The 23,736-nt window shown below is 43.5% G+C and overlaps 1 protein-coding gene across 10 annotated transcripts in view; it reads left to right on the top strand.

Moving 5' to 3' along the window:
* Window positions 1-23,736, top strand: part of Ctnnd1 (catenin delta 1) — a 55,892-nt gene that overhangs the window by 18,593 nt on the left and 13,563 nt on the right. For 5 of the 10 annotated variants that reach the window (XM_070032278.1, XM_070032275.1, XM_070032276.1 and 2 more), the window contains exons 2-9: window positions 9,543-9,663; window positions 10,910-11,199; window positions 14,274-14,345; window positions 15,374-15,526; window positions 15,904-16,439; window positions 20,557-21,020; window positions 22,730-22,913; window positions 23,568-23,685. In XM_070032278.1, the coding sequence (XP_069888379.1) occupies window positions 11,005-11,199; window positions 14,274-14,345; window positions 15,374-15,526; window positions 15,904-16,439; window positions 20,557-21,020; window positions 22,730-22,913; window positions 23,568-23,685 (1,722 nt within the window). In that variant the 5' untranslated portion in view covers window positions 9,543-9,663; window positions 10,910-11,004. Of the gene's footprint in view, window positions 1-1,295; window positions 1,331-9,542; window positions 9,664-10,909; window positions 11,200-14,273; window positions 14,346-15,373; window positions 15,527-15,903; window positions 16,440-20,556; window positions 21,021-22,729; window positions 22,914-23,567; window positions 23,686-23,736 lie in introns of those variants that run through there. The other 5 variants (XM_070032279.1, XM_070032274.1, XM_070032280.1 and 2 more) reach the window with 3 other exon arrangements.

Genomic DNA, 23,736 nt, shown 5'->3' with positions numbered 1-23,736 from the left:
CCTAGGCCCTGAGTTCAACACTTGTATACACACACACACACACACACTGGGCTGACATTCACACACACACACACATACACACTGGGCTGACATTACCACAGAGGTTATTGAGAGGATTACACTTAATAATTTATAATAATCTTTCAGATTGGAAGAAACATTTCTTCCTGATAACCTGTTCTGTAGCTAAAATGGGACATTTACTTAGAGAGAGAGAATCCCCCCCCCTTTTTTTTGTCGGTCGTGGGGCTTGAACTCTGGGCCTGGGCGCTGTCCCTCAGCTCTTCAGCTCAAAGCGAGCACTCTACCACTTGAGCTACAGCGCCACTTCCGGTTTTCTGGTGGTTTATTGGAGATAGGAGTCTCACGGTCTCTCCTGCCCGGGCTGGCTTTGAACAGTGATCCTCAGATCTCAGCCTCCTGAGTAGCTAGGATTACAGGCGTGAGCCACCAGCGCCCGGCTCCCATTTTTTTTCTTAAAGGAGATGAACTCCAAACTGATAGAAGGGATGTCTTCTTGCTCCTTTTAGAACCTTGTAAATTTGGCTCAATTACATGCTTTTAATTTTTTCAGTCTATCTTCAAATGATGGACAAAGGGATGGGGGTAAACCATAGAAAGAAAATTAAGGAGTCTGGTGAAAAGTAGCCTCTTAAAAAAAAAAAATGTAGCCAGGCAACAGTGGCTCACTCCTGTATTCCTAGCTACTCTAGAGGCTGAGATCTGAGGATCGTGGTTCAGAGCCAGCCTGGGCAGGAAAGTCTGTGAGACTCTTACCTCCAACTGACCACCAGAAAACCTGAAGTGCCACCATGGCTCAAGTGGTAGAGCGCTAGCCTTGAGCTGAAGAGTTCAGGAACAGTGCCCAGGCCCAGAGTTCAAGCCCCACTACCAACTGTCCCCCCCCCCCCAAAAAAAAAGAGAGCTGAAACAGTTGGATGGCCTCTATGAAAACCTAAGGTTAAGCTTCATATTCTCATGAATATTTTTTTTTCCCTAGCCTAGGGTGGGGAAGAATATTAGGTGTCACAGTTCGTTTTAGGATTTCTCTTTTATGACCAGAGAGTTAAACAGTACTTGCTCATCTCAATTATATTCTTTCTCATTTCCCATTGTGTACCTGACCTCCCTCACTCCCTCCCTCCCTTGGCCGGAAGGAGAGGGCATTTGGCCTCTCCCTTTCCTCTAGTCTGACACCTCCCTGTTTTTTTTTTTTTTTGTCCCTCCCTCTTATCTTTATTTCCTTATCTGCCTCTCCCCAAAGTCCTGCTTTCTCCTTATAAGGCTGGGTAAGGTACCTTGGACATGGTTGCCCAGTGATCCAATCCAGGTAAGTAATTCTGTGTCTCAGTCTCTTTCAGGATTGAGAGAAAATTCAGTGTTATCTGTCCTAGCCGAGGGCCTTGGGAAAGCTTGTGGGTAATGGGGGAGGAGAAGGTGGCCTGTCCTGAGAGATCGGAAGGACTTGTTAGACCAGTCCTGGGGGTGTGTGTGTGTGTGTGTGTGTGTGTGTGTGTGTGTGTGTGTGTGTGTGTGTGTGTGTGTGTGTGTGTGTGTGTGTGTGTGTGTGTGTGTGTGTGTGTGTGTGTGTGTGTGTGTGTGTGTGTGTGTGTGTGTGTGTGTGTGTGTGTGTGTGTGTGTGTGTGTGTGTGTGTGTGTGTGTGTGTGTGTGTGTGTGTGTGTGTGTGTGTGTGTGTGTGTGTGTGTGTGTGTGTGTGTGTGTGTGTGTGTGTGTGTTGCAGCTATACAAAGAAGCAGGTTTTGTTTCTTTCCGTATCCTTTCTCTCCTGGGCCCCCTCACTAGCTGAGTGCCACACCCTTCCTTTGCTTCAAAGCTAAAGCCAGCCCAGCTTTAGCCATCTTAATATGTTGTGGTTTGGGTAGCTAGGAAAAGGAAAGAAAGATGTTTTGGATGGTTATATGGTTTCTGTACCTACTAGACCATGATGGCAGAGTGATTTATTTTTTATTTTTATTATTTAAGATGGTGTCTTTGTGTTGCCTAGACTAGTCTCAAACCCCTGAATGTCAAGTGTTCCTACTGCCTCAGCTTCCTGTGTCCTGAGATTGTAAGGTTTGAACCACTGTGCTCAGCAATTTTGGTTGTAGTACTGGGGATTGAACTTGAAGACTTCCTGTTTGCTGGCCAATGTGTCTACCACTGACTAAGCTACATTCCAAGCTCCTCCCCTTCCACTGCTCCCCCCCTTTTTTTGGGGGGGGGTCGATTGTGGAGCCTGAACTCTGGGCCTGGGCACTGTCCCTCAGCTCTTCAGCTCAAGGCCAGCACTCTACCACTTGAACCACAGCGCCACTTCTGGCTTTTTTTTCTGCTTATGTGGTGCTGAGGAATCGAACCCAGGGCCTCATGCATGCAAGGCAAGCACTCTACCACTGAGCCACCTTCCCAGTTCCCCCTCCCCTTTTAAAAAAAAAAAAAGAGACAAGGTTCTGTTATGTTGCCCAACCTGGCCTTAAACTGTTGGGCACAAGCAATCCTCTTCGCCTTCCAAGGAGGACTGACAGATAGATATGTGCCAAATTGTGCCTGGCTTTTAACAATGACATCTCCCTCCACCTCTCCCTATGCCCCCTCTTAACAAGGGGTACTTGAAAATTTAATTTTTGTATGTTTACTTTAAATTCCTTATTTTCTCTGACACTCTGATCAGATAGAATTCATCACTCTTTCCCAAGAGGCAGGTAATTTGCCTTTAATGCATCAGAGAGATTGATGAGGAATCCAGTGAGAACCAGTTCTTCCTTGTTAAAGCCAGACAGCTTTAGTCAGCCTTTTGAGTGCTTTCAATAGAGAAGCTGAGTCTAGCACAAAGCCCATCAACAGGGAAGCACAGAAGCTGCTAAGACAAGTCTATTTCCACAATCTAGGTTTTGTGACTGAGTGGTACTCAATCTCCATGATTGTGAAGTAAGCAGAGCTTTGGATCCTTTTGTTTTTCCTTTCTTTTTTTCTCCACCACACTGTTTTTGCCTGGGCTGGCTCCAAACTGGCTCAAGCGACAGTCCTGTTTTAACCTCCTGGTTAGATCTGACTACAGACGCTACCACTGACTGCCCTCTTTAAATCTTTCTTTGAGGTTCTGGGAATTGAATTTAGGGCCTCTTGTTTCCTAGGTCAGTACTCTATCACTTGATCCATACCCTCAATCCTTTTGCTATTAGACTTTCAGATGAGATCGGGCGCGTTCAGGGTGGTATGGCCGGAGACTCTGTTAGACTTTCAGATAGGCTCTATAGGTCACTAATTGCTGGGTGCCAGCCTTGAGATCTTCCTACCTTGGCCTTGCTCCAAGTAGCTGGGATTACCAGTGAACACTACGATATCCAGTTTGTTTTTGAGGTGGAGTCTTCTGGCCTTGAACCTTGATCCTCTTGTCTCTACCCTTTTATAAAATCATAATGAAGGTCAGCTTCTGGGACTTGGGAGACTTGGGATAAGTCTGGAAATGAGCCTTCCTGGTGAAATGAGAACTAAATTTTGTTCTGAAGGAGCTTTAGAAGGTAGACCTCAAATAAAAGGGTGGGGAGGGTACATGAGACTTTGGACCAGCACTCTACCCGATAAGAAGCCCTAGAAAAACTGTTAAGGAAATTACTCTTTTGATTTAGAAACAAAATGGCAGTTTTCTTTGTGTGTGCTGGTGCTGAACAGGAATAGTTAACTTTGAATTTTGGGGCAAATCCTTTTTGACTTGAATTTTCTGCCATATAGTCCTGATATGATATGTGTACTATAATTTATTGATTAGTGTTCTGCAGTAAGCCATTCAGTGCATTAAAAAAAAGTCCTTTTATATCCCTAGAAGACATGGAAATGGAGTTTTCTTCCCATTGCTTTTAGGAGAGCATAAATTTGTGACATTGATTTTGATTTCATAATGCATCAGTAGGAATGATGTAAGAGAGTTATATCTGAATCTGACTGCTAAAGATGAAATTTCTTTCCCAAGAATACAAAGCTAGGTGAGTTTTAGATTTTGCCATCTTAGGACAAATGCTTGCCCCTCCCCCTCTTTCATAATGGGCTCTTGCCTAATTCTGATCATAGCTTTGCATATGCTTTCCTGAACTGAATGGACATGGGGGACATATTAAAACTAAACCCCGAAAAGTAATAGAAATTGAATTAGAATTTTTCCCAGGCCTCCAAGTTTTTGGCAGAACCAGTGTTTGGACCCCTGGTCTTTTGACTCAGTCTGGAGTTTCATTTTTGTTTTTCTCATTAAGAGACAGAAGAATTTCTGTAGACTAAGGGGAACATGGGAGAGGGTGTGTGTGTGTGTGGTTTATCCCAAAGTCACCAGCAACATCAAAACACTGGTCCTTGTGTTCATAAGTAGTAATTACTACTACAGTGACATTAATAGCTTTCTGCTCATCAAGATCTTTTCTTTTCTTTTTTGGTGGTGGGGGGGAGAGGGGTCCGGTTGTGGGGCCTGAACTCTGGGCCTGGGCGCTGTCCCTCAGTTCTTCAACTCAAGGCTAGTGCTCTACCTCTTGAGCCACAGTGCCACTTCCAGCTTTTTTCTTTTTTGCTTATATGGTGCTGAGGAATTGAACCCAGGGCCTCATGCATGCAAGGCAAACGCTCTACCACTGAGCCACCTTCCCAGCCCTCATCAAGATCTTTTCAATCCTCATAAACTACCTTATGTATTTTCATTCCTCCATTTTACAAAAATAAGGCTGAATTTTGGATAGATTAGTGTTTTTTTTTTTCTTTTGGTAGTGCTAGGAATGGAATTAGGCCCTCATCACTGAGTTGCATCCCCAGCATGATTATATGGTACCTTATTATATGATTAGGTATTCATTAAATTTAGGATTTGAATTCAGCTAAATATGAAAACTTAGATTCTCTTACTTTTTTTTTTTGTTTGTTTGTGGGGCTTGAACTCAGCACCTGGTGCTGTCCCTGAGCAATTTTACACAAGGCTAGCACTCTTTGAGCCACAGCTCTACTTCTGGCTTTCTGGTGGTTAACTGGAGATAGAAAGTGCTGGCTTTGAACTGCAGTCCTCAGATCTCAGCCTCCTGGGTAGCTCAGATTACAGGCTTGAGCCACTGGTGCCCAGTCTGTCTTACTTTCTTTATCTCTCATATGAGGGCTTGAACTCAGAGCCTCAAACTTTTACTCCACTTTTTCTACTCATTCATGGCTTGTGTTCTACCACTTGAACCATGCCTCTAATCCCGATTTTTATTTTTGCTAGTTAATTGGAGATAAGAGTCTTGAAGACTTTTCTACCCAGGCTGACTTTGAACCAAGTTGTTCAGATCATAACCTGAGTAGCTAGGAATACAGGTATGAGGCACTGGTGTCTGGCCCCCAAACTTAGTTTCTTAACCTCTAAGAATCATAATTCGATATTATATTTATATAGTTTACGGTGGCACAAAACCATCCCAGGGACTGTGGTTAGCATTGTCTAACTCTTCGAGTTGTCTGGGCATTTGATTTAATTTAACTGATTTTGGTTTAGAATTCTGATGACAGAGAGAGTATAAATGTCCTTGGGCTTGAAGGAGCATGGGCTCTGTGAGCTTCTTTGGAAGCTCAAGGCTAGTGCTCTTGAGCTACAGTTCCATTTTAAGCTTTTTTTGTATTTAATTGGAGATAAAATTTCATGGAACCTGACACTAGTGGCTCAAGCCTGTAATCCTAGCTACTCAGGAGGCTGAAATCTGAGGTTCTCTGAAGCCAGCCGTGACAGGAAAGTCCGTGAGATTCTTATTTCCAATTAACCACTAGAAAATGGTAAGTGGCATTATGGCTCAAGTGGTAGAGTGCTAGGCCAAGAGTTCAAGCTCCATGACTAACAAGAGAAAAAAAATCGCATGGACTTTCCGGCCCAGGCTGGCTTCAAACCATGATCCTCAGATCTTAGCCTCCTGAATAGCTAGGATTACAGGTGTGAGCCCCTGACGCCATACTTTTTTTTTTTTTTTGTCGGTTGTGTGGCTTGAACTCTGGGCTTGGGTGCTATCCCTGCACTCTTCAGCTCAAGGCGAGCGCTCTACCGCTTGAGCCACAGCACTACTTCCGGTTTTCTAGTGGTTTATTGGAGGTAAGAGTCTCACGGACTTTCCTGCCTGGGCTGGCTTTGAACCTCCATCCTCAGATCTCAGCCTCCCGAGTAGCTAGGATTACAGGCATGAGCCACCAGAGATCTTTATTTTTTTTAGGGAAAGAAAGGGTAATTTATTTGAAAACATGAAGTGGTAAATCTGAAAGGTGTTGGAGCAGACTTATAAGATTTTCCTGACTATCTGCCAAAGTCAGTTAATGGCTTGCAGACTCTGGTCTGTAGTGTAATCTTTTTATGATGTGTATGGTGTGGAGAAGAGACTTCATCAGGTCTCTTGAGTTATGAGACTGTCTACTGTACGTTGTCTGATACTTCGTTCTCTTCTTGTACTCATAATTTCTTTTTCCTCTCATTTTTTTGTTCCCCCTTATTTATACATATGTAGACATGAATAATTCTTTAACTTTGAGAAAAATGGAGGGGCTGAGAAGGTGGCTCAGTGGTAGAGTGCTTGCCTTGCATGCATGAGGCCCTGGGTTCAGTTCCTCTGCACCACATAAGCAGAAAAAGCTGGAAGTGGTACTGCGGCCCAAGTGGTAGAGCATTAGCCTTGAACTGAAGAGCTGAGGGACAGTGCCCAGAGTTCAGACCCCATGACCAGCAAAAAAAAAAGAAACCTTTTCTTTCCCTCCTCTCCTATGATGGTTAGGGAAAAATAAAGCTCTTGACCATCTACTTTATTTCAACAAGATAGTTTAGAAAGAGAATATCACCTTTAAAATGACATGTATAGAACTGAGCTTAAATTCTAAATTTGCTATTAACTGTGGGACCTTGGTTTCTCTTATCTCAATACAGTAATTGCAATACAGTACTTCATTATTGTTTTAAATATAAAGCATTAATATTTTCCCCCCATGTAAGGTCTCTTCTAGAGACTCAAGATCTTAGTATAACTGATTTGTAATGCTGTGATGACTGTTGGGCATTAGAGAAGCACCTTCTGTCCCAGAAACACTGGGACTGAAGGTGGGACCTAGGTGGAACATCTTAGTAAACACAGCAGGAGTAGGAAAACCAGCTCATCTACTCTTTCGAACCCAGTTATGTTCTTGATCCAGTTAATTTAATCTACTGCTTCACAAAATACTTTGGATCTGAGACATTACCATGAAGTAATGTAATTGGAAGATTGAAACTAACTCTTGAAACAACTTAATACCTCACAATTGTATAATGTACATTATCTCACCCTATCCTAATAGCAACTCTGTGTTAGATTGAACTGGTATGATTTGTTGTCGGAGGTGAGGCCATGGCAGGAGCTTACTGCCATTGTTGGCTAGTGGCAAGAGCCAGGACTGGGACCAGACCCAGACCTCAGGGTTTCTTCTCTATCAGGCAGAAAAATCTCTGCAAATGTTTAGTTTCAGGAATCTGACCTCAACTGTGCTGTCTTCTCCAAATTAGAACCTTGTGGTCAGCTGTAAAGCCATGAAGATGGGGAAGTACTGCCTTCTCATGTAGAACTCTGCATATTTTCCTCAATCTTTCTTCCTAATTCTTGTTGTTGAATTAAAGTTGTGGGGGTAAAAAGTGGATCTTTATAGCAGGGTGACAATTCCTATAGCAGAGAGTGTTGTTTTTGTATGCCCCTTGGTAGTACAGTGGTGGTGGTAGTTTAAGCTTTTATGAGCAAAGAAGATTATAGGGTGGATGCTGCCAGAGTGGTAACCAGTACAGGCCCTTTTCTAACTCAGTAACTGGAAGAATCTCTTAATTTGGGTCCTTTTGGTATGGAAGGTCATTTTATATAGTGGATAAGAGCTATGTACAATTAACTATAAAATGAAGGAATGAGTTGAAAAGGGAGCAGTTGGGTCCTGGAGTTTGAACTCAGTGTAAGCTTCTGTTTTTGTTTTTGTTTTCTCAAGGCTCGACTACTTGCAGTCTTTTGGTTGTTAATCAGAGATAAGAGTCTCAGGGCATTTCTCTTGAGCTTTCTTTGTTTTTGTCAGTTGTGGGGCTTGAACTCTGGGCCTGGGCCTTGTCTTCAGCTCAAGGTGAGCACTCTACCACTTGAGCCACAGTGCCACTTCCAGTTTTCTGGTGGTTAATTGAAGATAACAGTCTCACGGACTTTTCTACCGGGGCTGGCTTTGAACTGCAATCCTCAGATCTCAGCCTCCGAGTAGCTAGGATTACAGGCGAGAGCCACCGGCACCTGGCTCTTGAGCTTTCTTGATCCTTAGATTCCAGCCTCCTGGGAAACTAGGATTACAGGTATGAGCCACCTGGCAGAGGGAGCAATTTTTTTTTTTTTTTAAAGACTAAGAATACTTACAAAAGAAAGATCTTGGAGCAACCTATTGGAAGAAAGCAAGAATAGGAGTTGATAGCAATTGTGGGAGCTTAGAGCTGGTTAGTGGGGGGGGGTGGCACTGGATTTAGGGACAAATCAATTCCGAGTTTATTGGGTACCTCTGGATAGGATACTTTTGCTTGCTAAATGCTGCATACACACCAAGGCAAAGAGGCCCAAGCTTTTGTGCTTGGTGGGGCTCTGGGGAGCGTGGGAAAGAGAACCTAAGCACAAGGCTCAGCCTAGGCTAGTCCTCACATGTCTTCCCCACCAGGATTATTGCACTGGTTTCTCAATGTCTTTATGGGCATGCTGGGACTGGGTTTTGAGGTTTCTGCCTTAAGGGTGGGAAGGAGGGGGAAGGGCATCTGACAGCAATTCTTTTTTTTTTTTCCTCTCCATTTGTTTTTTTGTAAACAGGAGATATTTGGGTGTTTATCCATATTCTAATCCATTATAGTTCTTTGTGGAATTACAAGTGGAGAAACTCAGGCACATTAATAGAACCATGTTTTTATTAAAACTATATCCAAGCCTGGTGCCCATGGCCCATGCCTGCAACCCTAACTTCTAAGGAAGCAGAGTCCTGGAACAACAAGATTCAAAACAGCAAAGGGCTGGGAATGTGGCTTAGTGGTAGAGTGCTTGCCTAGCGTGCGTGAAGCCCTGGGTTCGGTTCCTCAGCACCACATAAACAGAAAAGGCCAGAAGTGGTGCTGTGGCTCAAGTGGCAGAGCAAGATTCAAAACAAGCCCAGGCGGAAAATTTTGTGACTCCTTCTTTAATAAATAAGCAAAAAGTGGACTGGAGGTGTGGCTCAAGTGGTTGTATCCTAACCATGAACCATGAAAGCCAAGCAAGAGCTCAGGGTTCTGAGTTCAAGTACTAACAAGAATACACAAATAAGTCAAATAAATAATAAAAGATATATATAAGCCTTCATCCAAAACCCAGATATATCTAAACAGAGTAAAGTTTAAAGAGCATTTGTCACAGTAAGCAATTCTAAGTCATATTTTAGATTATTACCTCTCCTTCCTAATACTTCCCCACGCTCCTCTGAGGTGTTTATGCATTGGGTATATTTTATTTTCCTCTCATTCCCATTTTTCCTTCGCGTATTTCTGCAGCTCTCTCCTTCCTGCTTCCTCCTTGCTGTGGTGGCTGGGATGCATCTTCCATGATTCTTTTGAATCTAGACTGGGCTGGTCTCTGTGTTAAACCAATCAGTTACGACCCTTCTTTTAACAGGTGTGTATGGAATATATGTTTATTAAGAATAAAAAGAAATCGAAGTGCCTTTTTTTTTTCAATAAAAGGATGGGGAGTAGGGGAGAATTATTTCCTAGCTTGCCTTTCAACTGAATATGTTATGAACTGATCATGAAATTTCCTATGGCTTATAAAAGAGAAAACCCCCAGAGTCTAATAGTATGATCATCATGTCTATTTATTTATTAACCATGGGCTGTTTCTATAAGGACTGGAGGAGCTCTTTGTTTCTGCATAAGTAGCATTTTATTGTATCTTATAGCACTATAAACTGTCTAGATACATGGATACTTTGAGTTGGAACATGTGAAAGGGGAAAGAATCTATTTAGAGCTTTCTGCAGGATTATAGAGACATAGAAGTTCCAGCCACTGAGGTGTGCAGGTTGGGAACTGAACTACTTTCCATTGTTAAGAGTTTGAGCCCAGTTCCCTGTTCCTGAGAGCTAAAGGTCTCTGAAAATACTCATTTTTACACATAGAGTGTTTTGTGATTATACCGCTCTCATGTCTCAGTTAAGACATGCATTTTGCCCTTAGTATTGTAATATATATTACAAGGTAGAAAGACCCCTCTTTATAAATGTATTAAACATGAAAGTCTGAATTTTGTCTTCTACCTTTGATGATAGGCTATTATTATTATTATTATTATTATTATTATTAATTATTTCCATTTCCATTTCCCAATTGGCCTTTTAGTTTAGCATATTAATTTAGTATATTTTGCCACTTCTGCAGTAGTTTCAGTGTTGAGATTTGGGGAGAGGAAGAGTAATCTGTCTGTGTTGCCCCATTATCTCTCAAAGTGGCTTGTCCCTCCCAGGCAGGAAGCCAAGTGCCTGTTTATATCAGGGAGTTACAACTTTGAATAAATTGATGCCCGCAAAATCTTCCAGGAAAAGAGAGCCTAATTTTAATCTCACATCACGACTACAGCCCGTAGTCACACCGTCCCTGGCCTACCCACAGTGTAGGGGCCTTTCCTTCCCCCGGACCTGTGCGGTGAGGTGGAGAAGGCGCTGGTGGGCAAAGGCCCTCCATCATCCCTGCTTGAGCAGACCCTGCTGGTGGTGGTGGGCTCCCAGCTTGGTGGTGGTGGCTTGCTTTCTGCCCTGCAATAAGAACCACAAGAGGGCGTCTTTGGCTCCGGGATTAATAATTCATCTGTCTCCTCTGACCTGTGATCTTCTCTCTCCTCTCTCTCTCTCTCACCCTCCCGATAGTGTGAAGTGAGGGGGACCTTCTCCCTCCTTCCTGCTCCCCCTGTGATCCACCTTCCTTTTTACCCTGCCCCGCGGCGGCTCTGCCCCTTACCTTCATGGACGACTCAGAGGTGGAGTCGACCGCCAGCATCTTGGCCTCTGTGAAGGAACAAGAGGCCCAGTTTGAGAAGCTGACCCGGGCGCTGGAGGAGGAACGGCGCCACGTCTCGGCGCAGCTGGAACGCGTCCGGGTCTCACCACAAGATGCCAACCCACTCATGGCCAACGGCACCCTCACCCGCCGGCATCAGGTAACCCCTCTCTCCATCAGACCTGCAGGTAGGACTTTGGCATGCTCACAGAGAGGCTCCGATCCTCGCGAAGCTACCCACCCTCCTCTTGGTGATGAGATGGGTAGACGTGAGAGGCGTGCAGTTGACTTCCTGTTTTGCTAGAGTGGGTTCTGGATTGGGTTGCAGTCCTAGTAATGGCAGATAATGCTGTTTGGAACTATACTCAAATGACTTCTGTTTTCTCTGATTTTTTTTTTTTTTTTTTGTATCAAAAGCTTAGTAAATGTCTACTTAGTGGTTGGAGAAGTTGGGGGTTCAGTCTCCTTCAGAGAACAATCTGTTCCCAGAAGGCATTACAGTGTCCATAAATTGTATATTCCTGTTTCTTATTGTCCTTGTGTGCTCTTTTTGTTGGCTGCATAAGTCATGTCTTGGGGGGGGGGGTCATTGTTAATTCTGTTGGTTAGAATGGAGAGGGCGCATTATGCTGCTATTTAACCTAAATAACCACAGGAGCCAGTGGTCTATGGTTTTGGCCCACTCTGAGAGGTGACTTGGGAGCTTTGGTGTTAGAAATGAGAAGCATCTGCTGTTTCCTACCGTTTATGGAGTCTGACTGCTGTGATGTAATCGGTGTATTTTAAAAAATCAAGTGTGTGGGCTGGGAAGGTGGCTCAGTGGTAGAGCGCTTGCCTTGCATGCATGAGGCCCTGGGTTCGATTCCTCAGCACCACATAAGCAAAAAGAAAAAAGCCAGAAGTGGTGCTGTGGCTCAAGTGGTAGTGCTAACCTTGAGCTGAAGAGCTGAGGAACAGCATCCAGGCCAGAGTTCAGGCCCACGACCGGACCCCCCCCCCCCCAAAAAAAAAAAAAAAAAACCAACTTAAAAAAATCAAGTGTGTATGTTTGTGTGTGTATGCATTTGCATGTGTGTGTTAGGCATTGCTTGATAGGCTGCATTTTAAGAGATCTTTCTGATCTCTTATTATTACTACAATACATCTACCTTTACAGATCTTTTTCTTGATTACTTAATTGTATAAGAAATTAGTATTTTTTTTTCTGGGGTGATTTGAACTTGGGGCATTGCATGTTCTAGACCTAGATTCCAGATCTATCTATCTATCTATCTGTCTATCTGTCTGTCTGTCTGTCTGTCTGTCTCTCTGTCTGTCTGTCTGTCTCTCTGTCTGTCTATATCTTTTTTTTGTGCCAGTCCTGGGGCTGGAATTCAGGGCTTGAGTTCTGTCTCTGGGCTTTTTTTACTCTTTTTTTTTGGTAGTTAAGAGTGCTTTCCTTCACGGTCTGTGTTTGAACTATGATCCTCAGATCTCAGCCTTTTGAGTAGCTAGGATTACAGGTGTGAGCTATGGGCATCCAACTTTCTGTTTCATTCCTAAAAATAAATAACAGTTGGGGATGGGACATAGGGCCTGTGCTTTCTAGATAAGTGTCTTGGACATAGGGCCTATGCATGCTAGATAAGTGTTCTGTCACTATGTTACATTCACAGACCTTTTCTAAAATTTTATTTACTAATTTCTTTGAGGCATGATGTCAGTGTGTAGCTCAGATTGGCTTTGAAATTTTCTATTTCCCTGTCTCTGCCTCCTGCATGCTGGGATTACAGGCATTTTGCTGGGTTGCCTACTTAAATTTTAAGATAGAGATGGTCCCTCTTACTGAGAAGCTTTGCAGTTGATGAAGAAGACAGAAATCCAACTGGGAATAATCAGGAGTTTGAAAGAGGCTGTGCCTTTTGCATCATTCCTGCAAATTAACTCATTAATTAATTAGAGTGGGTCTCAGTCTGTAGTCCAGACTGGTCTGGAACTCATGATCCTCTTGCTTCAAGCCTCTCTCAAGTTCTGGGGCTACAGGGGTGCACTACCATGCAAAACTTTTTTTTTTTTTTTTTGTCGGTCGTGGGGCTTGAACTCTGGGCCTGAGCGCTGTCCCTCAGCTCTTCAGCTCAAGGCAAGTGCTCTACCACTTGAGCTACAGCGCCACTTCCGGTTTTCTGGTGGTTTATTGGAGATAGGAGTCTCACGGTCTCTCCTGCCCGGGCTGGCTTTGAACCGCGATCCTCAGATCTCAGCCTCCTGAGTAGCTAGGATTACAGGCGTGAGCCACCAGTGCCCGGCCATGCAAAACTTTTTTATGTTTTATAGTAACTAGAGTAGAGGATTAGGGATGATATAGAGGTAGTGGGGAATTCCAGGATTTAGTTCTTGTTCTTGATTTCTCTTTCAGTCTCTTATTTTAAACTTCTGCTTAGCGATGAAACCACACCCTTCCTTCTTCCTGAAAATAATGTTTAACTTCCTGTCCTTCTAGCATTTACTCTCTATATAAAGGGGAGTGGGATAGAAAAGAATCTCCCAGGGTGGTTGGATCTCACTGCATTCTGTTCAGAAAGGAACAGAGAAACTTATTTTTATATAGTATGATGTCATTAGGTTAATTCGTACTGCTTAAGACAGAAGAAGCTAAGAATGACATTTTGGATTGTGTTCTTTGGCTTTAATTTGATGATAGAGATGTTGAGACTTTTCTTGAGGGGAATTGTGATATCTCTTTTCTTCAGATATGGAGAGGAAGACTTTTCTCTTTGGATTTTTAAAAATAAAACTGCTTGGAATGGGTGTTTCCCAGTGGTAGCAGAGCACCAAAATTCATGGAACAGTAAAGAACATATTTGGACACGCCACCTTCCCCCAACTTAGTCTTTCCAACTTTTCTTATATTGTTAGGGCTTTCCCAAAAGGAACTTATCTAAGTCTCTGCTATTCATTCAGAAAGTAAGTTTTGAACGCCTATTATGTGCCAGGCACAGCACAGCTCAAGGCACCAGGATACAGCTTTAAACAAAACTAGCAAATGAAGGAGAATCCCCGTGTCCTCATGGATCTTAGGTTCTTATGTCTCAGACACCCAGCCTTATCGAATCCCAGGCTTGATTTCAATATTGAGCAAAGTGCTAAGCCTAAGGGGCCACTAAGACTTCAGGCCACAATATTCCATTTGGAAAAAAGACATTTGAGCAGAGGACGGCCACAAAATGAATTGTCTTCTTGTGGACTGTGTTTCAGAACGGCCGGTTTGTGGGCGATGCTGACCTTGAGAGACAGAAATTTGCAGATTTGAAACTCAACGGACCCCAGGTAATTCTTTTGGGTCAAGGCCTGGGTTGCTTCACTCTTATCTTTTTACTTTCCCAGCCTTTAAGACATATTTGTGTCTTACAAAGTACCTGGCACATTATAAACATCTATTATTTAGAAAAGCAAAAAGATAGCTCTCCAAAATATATATGCCTTTGTGTGTGTGTGTGTGCACATGTGTTTGTGCATGTGCGTGTATGTTTGTGTGTGTGCATGTGTCTTTGTGTGTGCACCATATACAGGTACTGAGGCTTGAACTTAGAGCCTGTGTTTTCACTCAGTTTTTTTATTTTTATTTTTTGACCTGGGATGGACTCTACTACTAGAGCTATAACTCTATTTTCTGATTTTATTTTATTTTTGTCTTTTAGCAGTTTAATTGGAGATACAGTCTTTCAAATTTGTTTCTCCAAGCTGGCTTCCAGCTCGAAGTTTTCAGATCTCAGCCTCTTGAGTAGCTAGGATTATAGGTGTGAGCCTATCTTTTGTATTGAAATACATTTTAATGAACATTGGTCTTTATCATTGCCTTCTGTCTCTTTCCTCCGTTGATCCTCAAGTGCTTTTTTTGCTGGGGACATGTTTCTACTTGGCAGAAAACTACCCAAAATCTAGCTGAATAATATCTGTAAGATAACATAGAATCAGTCAGAAAATAACTGTTTTGGGGACTTTATGGTTTACCTTAAAATACCTTTACAGGTAAGCTGCTCATCCTTTTGTTTTCTTTTTTTTTTCCTCAGTCTTTGGGGTTTGAATTGAGATCCTTACACTTCTTATGCATGTGCTCTACCACTTGAGCCATGTTCCCAGTATATGATGCCCTTTTGAAGGATCACTCAGATGACCCTCTGGTGACTAGAACTTGGTAGTTAAATGTGCTATCTCTGCCAATGTAGCTAGAGTAACTTCTACTATACAAGTTTAAAATATGATAGCATCAAAATGTGTGAAGTGCTGCTCTCTCCAGGAGCACTTGGTGCTTCTAATTAGGATGGATTATTGATACATTCTTGTTTCTTTTGTAGGATCACAGTCACCTTCTGTATAGCACCATCCCCAGGATGCAGGAGCCAGGGCAGATCGTGGAGACCTACACAGAGGAAGACCCCGAGGGAGCCATGTCTGTTGTCTCTGTGGAAACCTCAGATGATGGGACCACTCGTCGCACGGAGACCACTGTAAGCTGAGATTGCAAGAGGTTTTTGCAGTAACAGAAGAGGCCCTGTTATGGTCTCTATTAAGGGAAAGGTTAAGCACTTGGTTAGGGGTTAGGTGGGTGAAGGGTGACTGAGCTGTACAAATGCCGTAATCTCTGGCCAAGCAGAAAAAATAAAAAGAGATCCAGGAAAATGCAATGGAATGAGGAAGACAGCGGGTATATTTAGCTGTGGAGTAACTTCCTTTAGAGGCACAGTTACCGCCAGGGCTGGTGACTCCTAAAGGATAGAAAAGAAAGGTTGATGATAGAAAAGAATCCATTTCTAGGTAAAGTGACCAAGGGAAGAGTGTCTTTTCTTAGTGTGGCCCGTTTTCTTTTTTCCATTCTTAAATAAAGGTCAAGAAAGTAGTGAAGACTGTGACAACTCGGACGGTCCAGCCAGTCCCTATGGGACCAGATGGGCTGCCTGTGGATGCCTCAGCAGTTTCGAACAACTACATCCAGACTTTGGGTCGCGACTTCCGCAAGAATGGCAATGGGGGACCTGGTCCCTATGTGGGCCAAGCAGGCACTGCTACCCTCCCTAGGAACTTCCACTACCCTCCTGACGGATACAGCCGCCACTATGAAGATGGTTATCCGGGCGGCAGTGACAACTATGGCAGTCTGTCCCGGGTGACCCGCATTGAAGAGCGGTATAGGCCCAGCATGGAGGGCTACCGGGCCCCCAGTAGACAGGACGTCTATGGGCCCCAGCCCCAGGTTCGGGTAGGTGGGAGCAGCGTGGATCTGCATCGCTTTCATCCAGAGCCTTACGGGCTAGAGGATGACCAGCGTAGCATGGCCTATGATGACCTGGATTATGGCATGATGTCTGATTATGGCACTGCCCGTCGGACCGGGACACCCTCTGACCCTCGTCGACGCCTCAGGTAGGCAAGAATAGGGGAAGGGAAGGTCCTTTCCAAGACAGGAGAAAGAGAGTAGCTTTTCTTTCTTTCTCAGATCTCAGGATCACTGCTTTCATTTTCCTTTTATGGAACCATCTATTCCCTGTCCCCCTCTGCTTTTCCCTTTTCTGACTTGCTAAATTGTCTTTTTAAAAAAATTGCTGAGCCGGGTGTTGGTGGCTCACGCCTGTAATCCTAGCTACTCAGGAGGCTAAGATCTGAGGATCATGGTTCAAAGCCAGCCCAGACGTGAGACTCTGTATCTCTAATAAACCACCAGAAAACCAGAAGTGTCACTGTGGCTCAAGTGGTAGAGCGCTCGCCTTGAGCTGAAATGCTGAGGGACAGCGCCCAAGCCCAGGTTCCAGCCCCATGACTGACCAAAAAAAAAAAAAATTATGGAAGTCATATTTTAATTGTAGGAAGTGACTTGTCATGGTCCTTGGTCTATATCCTAGAGAGTGGACTTTGCTTGTATTCCATGGTTTCTGTGGTCTCTGGCTAAGAGGCCTCCTTCTGGGGGTAGAAGCTGCGTACGGAGGCATTTGGTGCCTCTGCCTCTGAATACTTACTTGTTGCTGGGAATTTCTTTAGCATCTAGTTTCTCTTAGGAACACAGTTGAGATTATTAGGCTTTCAGAGCCAGAAAGGATAGTTTAGGATTTTTTTTTTTTTTTTTTTGGTTTGGTCGTGGGGCCTGAACTCTGGGCCTGGGCACTGTCCCTCAGCTCTTCAGCTCAAGGCTAGTGTCTACCACTTGAGTCACAGCGCCACTTCCGACTTTTTTTTCTTTTTGCTTATGTGGTGCTGAGGAATCGAACCCAGGGCCTCAGGCATGCAAGGCAAGCGCTCTACCACTGAGCCAACTTCCCAGCCCCAAAGGAAATATTTTAAGAACCATTTTTGTGGTGGTCCTAAATCTCAGTGGTAAAACAACAAAAATACCCTTAACCTCACAAAGCCCTTATACTTTGTGTCTTACATTTGGCTACAAAGGGTGTACATTAGCAACACTCCCAAAAGGTCTGCCTCTTCTGACTTTACTTGTCCCTGGGGATTCTTTGATGATGAAAAAAGAAATGATTGGATGCATGTGTGCATGCGTACGTGTGTGTGTTTGTGTGTGTGTGTGTGCACGTGCGCGCGCACGCATGCTCATGCACGCACGCTCGCTTGTGCTCATCCTGGGGATTGAATTTAGGGTTTGGGCACTGTCTCTGAGCTTTCTGAGCTTTTTTTTTTTTTTTGTTGTTGTTGTTAGCTCTCCCACTTGAGCCACAGTTCCACTTCTGGCTTATTGGTGGTTAATTGGAGATACAAGTTTCTTGGGCTTTCCATGCCCTTCCTGGCTTCAATTTTTGGTCCTCATATCTCAGTCTCCTGAGTTAGCTTAGGCTGAGTAGTTGGAATTTAGACTAGTGTGGTGGTTTTCTTGGTTGCCTTGAGAAGATGCTTTAGAATGGGATCAGCAAGCATTTTCCAAGCTTATTTAGGCTTTGTTGGCTACATGTTATCATCTTTGTCATGTTATTCTATTTTTTAAACATGAAAATGATTCTTTTGACATTGTCAGCAAAGGCCCATGGCTGGCTACACATTCTGTTTTAGAACAAATCAGAGTCAGTGTTTCGCTGTCAAAGTGAGATGATAGTAAGAAAATAGGGAAATTTATGGTGGTCTTGATGGTGGGGGATTTCTCCTGTGAGGTTATGACCTCCTTTATGAATTACGTAGTATTGGTAGTGAACTGAACTGGGCTGGGGTAGAGGCCCCATTGCCTCAGCCTGAGTCAGACATCGCGGTTAGCTAATCCAGCTCCCAGGTGACTCACCTTTTATTCCTGGAGGGGCAGCCTGTAGCAGTAGTAGATAACTGCTATCTTTGAAGCAGTGTTTTGGATGATGGCTCACTCTTCTGCAAGTCTGCTTTTCTGACTTCCTCATTAGAAAAGAGTTATTGAACTCAGTGGGTGTGGATGGCCAGACCATTCTCTCTCTGCTGTCACTATCTGGGTGGACGTTGTGAGGGTTTGAGTTCCGGTACTTGGGTTTGTTCCAGGGTGGCACTGGACTTGGAAACCTGCTCAACTAGCAAGAACATTTGCTACTTCCTGTTCCCGGCCTAGGAGAGTAATACAAGGTCAAACTTTAAATAGTGAAGCAGTGGTTTATACAAAGCACTGAAAGAAACCTGAGTTCTAGCTGTCTCTGTACTAGCTACATAGCCTCAAGCAAGTCAAAGAAAGACTTTGATCTTCTGTCTATAAGAGAAGAAAATGCAAGATAGATTTCCTAGAGGGGCTGAAATCCAGTTATGGGAATTATTTTTGTGATTGCTTACTTTTTTTTTTGTCTGTTGTGGGGCTTGAACTCAGGGCCTGGTTGCTGTCCTTGAGCTATTTTGTTCAAGCTAAGCACTCTACCACTTTGAGCCACAGCTCTACTACTTCTGGTTTTTGAGTGGTTAATTGGAGATAAGTCTCACAGACTCCTGCCCACGCTGGCTTTGAATGGTGATACTCAGATCTCAGCCTACTACAGTAGCTAGGATTACAGGCATGAGCACCAGTATTGCTTATAATTGCTTATCTTAAAATGACAAAGTGTGCTCAATACAGAAACCTCAAAGTACTTAAAGTACCACTGTTAACATTTTGGTGCATATCCTTTGAGTACTTTTTTACACCCTATCTCCTTCCCCTAGTAAAATGAACATCTTGTTCTCTTAAGTGTTAGCTGTATAACCTGTTCATTTTGTTCAATAATATAGTTTTTTTTTTTTAACTAAGTGATTTGTCCCACTGAATACCTATTGAATGGTCCATATAAGGCAGATTTTCTATTCAGCTTCACCTTAAGGGTTTAGTGACAGTGGGAGTGGTTTCATGGAACAAACAATGGTCTTATTTGGAGAGTTCCACACAATAGACTCTCCTCTCTTGGAGCCATAGGTGAGATGAGCTCACAGATAATGGGTTGCTTCCTTCCTGGTGTTATGAATAAATAACACAGACTCCCCCTCTAGTGGATGTTGGTAGTACTGGAAAAAGTAAAAAAAAAAAAAAAATCCCCCATTTGACTTTTCTTTCAATTGCTTTATCTTTGTTCCTAGTGGCTAGGCACTCAAAATGTTATGTAGGAACTCATTCTCAAAGATGCCTGCTGAGTTTAGACCAAACCAGACCAAAACAGGCAAAACTCCATCTCAGCCAATAAGCTAGGTATAGCTGTGAATGTCTATGATTCCAGCTATGAAGAAGGCTGTAGGAAGGAGGATTATAATCTGGGGTCAGCCCTGAGCAAAAATTGGAGACTCCTACCTGAAAAATAATTAAGCTAGAGAAGGCTGGGGGCGAGGGGATGTGCCTCTTGGGTGCAAGCATGAAACCCCGAGTTCAATCCCAATACCATTAGAGTGGGGCAGGGGAATCCTTTCCTTTTAGTTGTTTTGTTTTGCTTTTTGAGACCGGGCCATATAGCTCAGGTGGGCTGTCACCTTGATAGAATCTGTTTTAGTATTTTCAGGGGTGGGATTATAGGCATGTACCACCACACCCTACTCAGTTCCTCTTATATAATTCCAAAATAGGGTAAGGAGAAGCTGAGATAATGAAATATGTTTAAGGGTCTTTCTTATTCCACCAGCTGTTTCCCTGCGTGTAAACACCTCATTCATTTCCTGTTTAGCTAAGGGCTTATAAGAATTGTTCCCAGGCTTTGTTTGCTGACTTCTGGGACACTGAGTCAGTTGCCTTGGTTAAGCTCCGCTGTCTGAAGGTTTATTTTACTCTCTGTCTAGAGAAGTTAATAGTAGTCAAGTGTCATTCAAATAAGTGCTAAGGAATCAGAATTTGGTTCGCTCTTTGGCATTAACTTCTCTGGATGCCTGTTACTTTGTGACCCAGCAAACTTCACAGGAAAAACAAAGGGTTAAACCTAATTGCAGTTGTCTTTAAAATGATTTAAATTGCCCAGTGTACGATGCATTCAGAGGAGAGATAGGATCTGTGTACTAGAGCTGAGAAGATGAAGGACTAAACGACAGGATACAAGAAGCTCGATTTAACTGCTCGGTTCTTGATTCTTCCAAAACTTTGCAGGAGCTATGAAGATATGATTGGCGAAGAGGTGCCATCGGACCAGTACTATTGGGCCCCTCTGGCCCAACACGAACGGGGAAGTTTAGCAAGCTTAGATAGCCTGCGCAAGGGAGGACCTCCCCCTCCAAACTGGAGGCAGCCTGAGCTTCCCGAGGTGATCGCCATGCTGGGCTTCCGGCTGGATGCTGTCAAGTCCAACGCGGCTGCCTACCTGCAGCACTTATGCTATCGCAATGATAAGGTGAAGACTGACGTGCGGAAGCTCAAGGGGATCCCAGTACTGGTGGGATTGTTAGACCACCCCAAAAAGGAAGTGCACCTTGGAGCCTGCGGAGCTCTCAAGAATATCTCTTTTGGACGTGACCAAGATAACAAGATTGCCATAAAAAACTGTGATGGTGTTCCTGCCCTGGTGCGATTGCTTAGAAAGGCTCGTGATATGGACCTTACTGAAGTCATTACTGGTGAGTTCTGGGCCAGAGGCAGTTGCTGGACTAGACTCCCTGTTATTCCCTAGAGAAGTTGAGAGCCCCTTTGGGGTTTCCAGACTTTAACTTTTTTGTTTGTTTGTTTGTTTTGCCAGTCATGGGGCTTGAATTCTGGGCCTGGGCACTGTCTCTGAGCTTCTTTTGCTCAGGGCTAGCCACAGCGCCACTTGTGGATTTTTCAGTATCTGTGGTACTGAGGAATCGAACCCAGGGTTTCATGCATGCTAGTCAAGCACTCTACCACTAAGTCACCTTCCTAGCCCCCCAGACTTTAACTTTTAATTATAGGTTCTAAAATGGTAACCTGTGTGTTAAAGCCATCTCATAGGTTTGTTTGGATAATACAAGGCTTTTGAAATTTTAAAGTGTTGTTTGCTAATGTTTAAAATTAAGAAGATATTAATTGCCTACAATTCTAGATTATTTGGCTTCCATTAAAAATGTGGAAGAGCTGGTAAGGACAATTTGTTTTTTCTGTGTCAGTGTTTGGTCTGAGCTGATTTGGGGGCCAAGCCTGTATTCCCCAGTTTGTAGTAATCGTTAGTATGTTCTGTTATTCCCGACTAACTGCAGTCATAAATAAAGGAAGTTGTTTTCCCAACATGAAAGCTGTCAATACTTGTAGTGTTGTGATTCTTTTTAAATGTCGGCCTGTCCCAACTCAACTGCCTGGCCCTTCTAGACATTTGAGTTTGTAGTCCTTGCTTTGTTTACAATGATAGCTTTCCAGGTTGTTATCCACTAGTATGAATTGAACACAGTTATTTTTGAACTCTGGGCCTGGGCACTGTCCCTCAACTCTTCAGCTCAAGGCTAGCACTCTACCACTTGAGCCACAGTGCCACTTCTGGTTTTCTGGTAGTTTATTGGAGATAAGAGTCTCATGGACTTTTCTGCCCGGGCTGGCTTTGAACTGCGATCCTCAGATCTTAGCCTCCTGAGTAGCTAGGATTACAGGCCCGAGTTGAACACAATTCTATGTGTCACAGTCACCATTCCAAGATAGAAAGGAAGTAATAGATGATTGCTTCTTAATTGGAAGAGATTTCTACCCCTCCCCCCTTTTTAATGATCATAATTTGGGTTAGGGGAAGAAAGTACTATTATCCAGTGAGTAAATTGCAGGGATACTGGTAAATGTCCAGGAATAGACAGGACAGTTTTCCACACCAAAGCATTATATGGCCCAAAGTGACCATAGTACTAATATGGAGAAGTGGTATAGATAGGTCAGTGAGCATTGCTTATAATATGTATTGGTTTTTATAAAAGTTTTATCTTTTTTTTGGCCGTGGGGCTTGAACTCTGGGCTTGGGCGTTGTCCCTGCGCTCTTCAGCTCAAGGTGAGTGCTCTACTGCTTGAGCCACAGCCCACTTCCGGTTTTCTAGTGGTTTATTGGAGAGAGTCTCATGGACTTTCCTTCCCGGGCTGGCTTTGAACTGTGATCCTCAGATCTCAGCCTCCTGAGTAGCTAGGATTATAGGCATGAGCCACCGGCGCCCAGCTAAGTTTATCTTATTGAGCTGTGACAAAAATATATTTTACCGTGTGTCATAAACAAAGCTTAAATAATACCACATGGTGTTTAGTCCTGAGAAATGATAGAATCAGATGCTCTCTTTGACCTTCTTCAAACATACTATCTTGGGTATTGGAGAGCTAGCTGATTAATTGTCTCTGCCAGGAACCCTGTGGAATCTCTCATCCCATGACTCAATCAAAATGGAGATTGTGGACCATGCACTGCACGCCTTGACTGATGAAGTGATCATTCCACATTCTGGTTGGGAAAGGGAACCTAATGAAGATTGCAAGCCACGCCATATTGAGTGGGAATCTGTGCTCACCAACACAGCTGGCTGCCTTAGGTAAATGAAGGGGCTTTGGGAATACAAAGATTGATATTTTGAGAACTAATAAAAGTTATTTTTGTTTTTAAAGAAAATTAAGTCAGGTGCCAGTGGCTCATGCTGTATTCCTAGCTACTCAAGAGGCTGAGGTGTGATCATGGTTTGAAGCTAGACCAGGCAGACAAAGCACATGAGACTATGATCTCCAGTGAGCCACCAAAAGCCAGAAGTGGAGCTGTGCCTCAAGTGATGAGTTCGAGTCCTGAGTGAAAAATAAACTAAGGGACATTGAGTGCCCAGGCCCTGAGTTCAAACCCAATGCCAGTGCGTACACAAAGAAGTACAAAACAAAAACATTCTTCTTCTTCTTCCTGGGTTTGAGTTTTAAACTCATGGCATTGTATATACTTGGCAAATACTCTTCCACTGAGTTACATCCCAGGCTTGGTGTCCATTACTAAACAGGATTCATACGTTTCACCCATTCACAGGGTTATACACGTTCAGAAGACAGACTGTCAGTCAACTTTCTCTCTAATGTCTTGCTTCTAATAATAGGTACTCATTAGAGTGTATACAAAAGGTATTGAGGAGACTTGTTGATGTTGAAGGTTATTTAAGAGAGCTTTTCTGGTTTTCGGTCATCTTAAGCACCTCTTGGTTTCCCCTCAGGAACGTAAGCTCAGAGAGGAGTGAAGCTCGCCGGAAACTTCGGGAATGTGATGGTTTAGTTGATGCTCTCATTTTCATTGTGCAAGCTGAGATTGGGCAGAAGGATTCAGACAGCAAGGTAGGTTAATGAGCCAGTGAATGCCACTCACTATATCTCCAAGGTACCTGT

This window comes from Dipodomys merriami, unplaced genomic scaffold, assembly GCF_024711535.1.
Source record: "Dipodomys merriami isolate MVZ:Mamm:240054 unplaced genomic scaffold, mDipMer1.0.p SCAF_21, whole genome shotgun sequence".
NCBI lineage: Eukaryota > Metazoa > Chordata > Mammalia > Rodentia > Heteromyidae > Dipodomys > Dipodomys merriami.
This window is presented reverse-complemented; position numbering and strand designations above follow the sequence as displayed.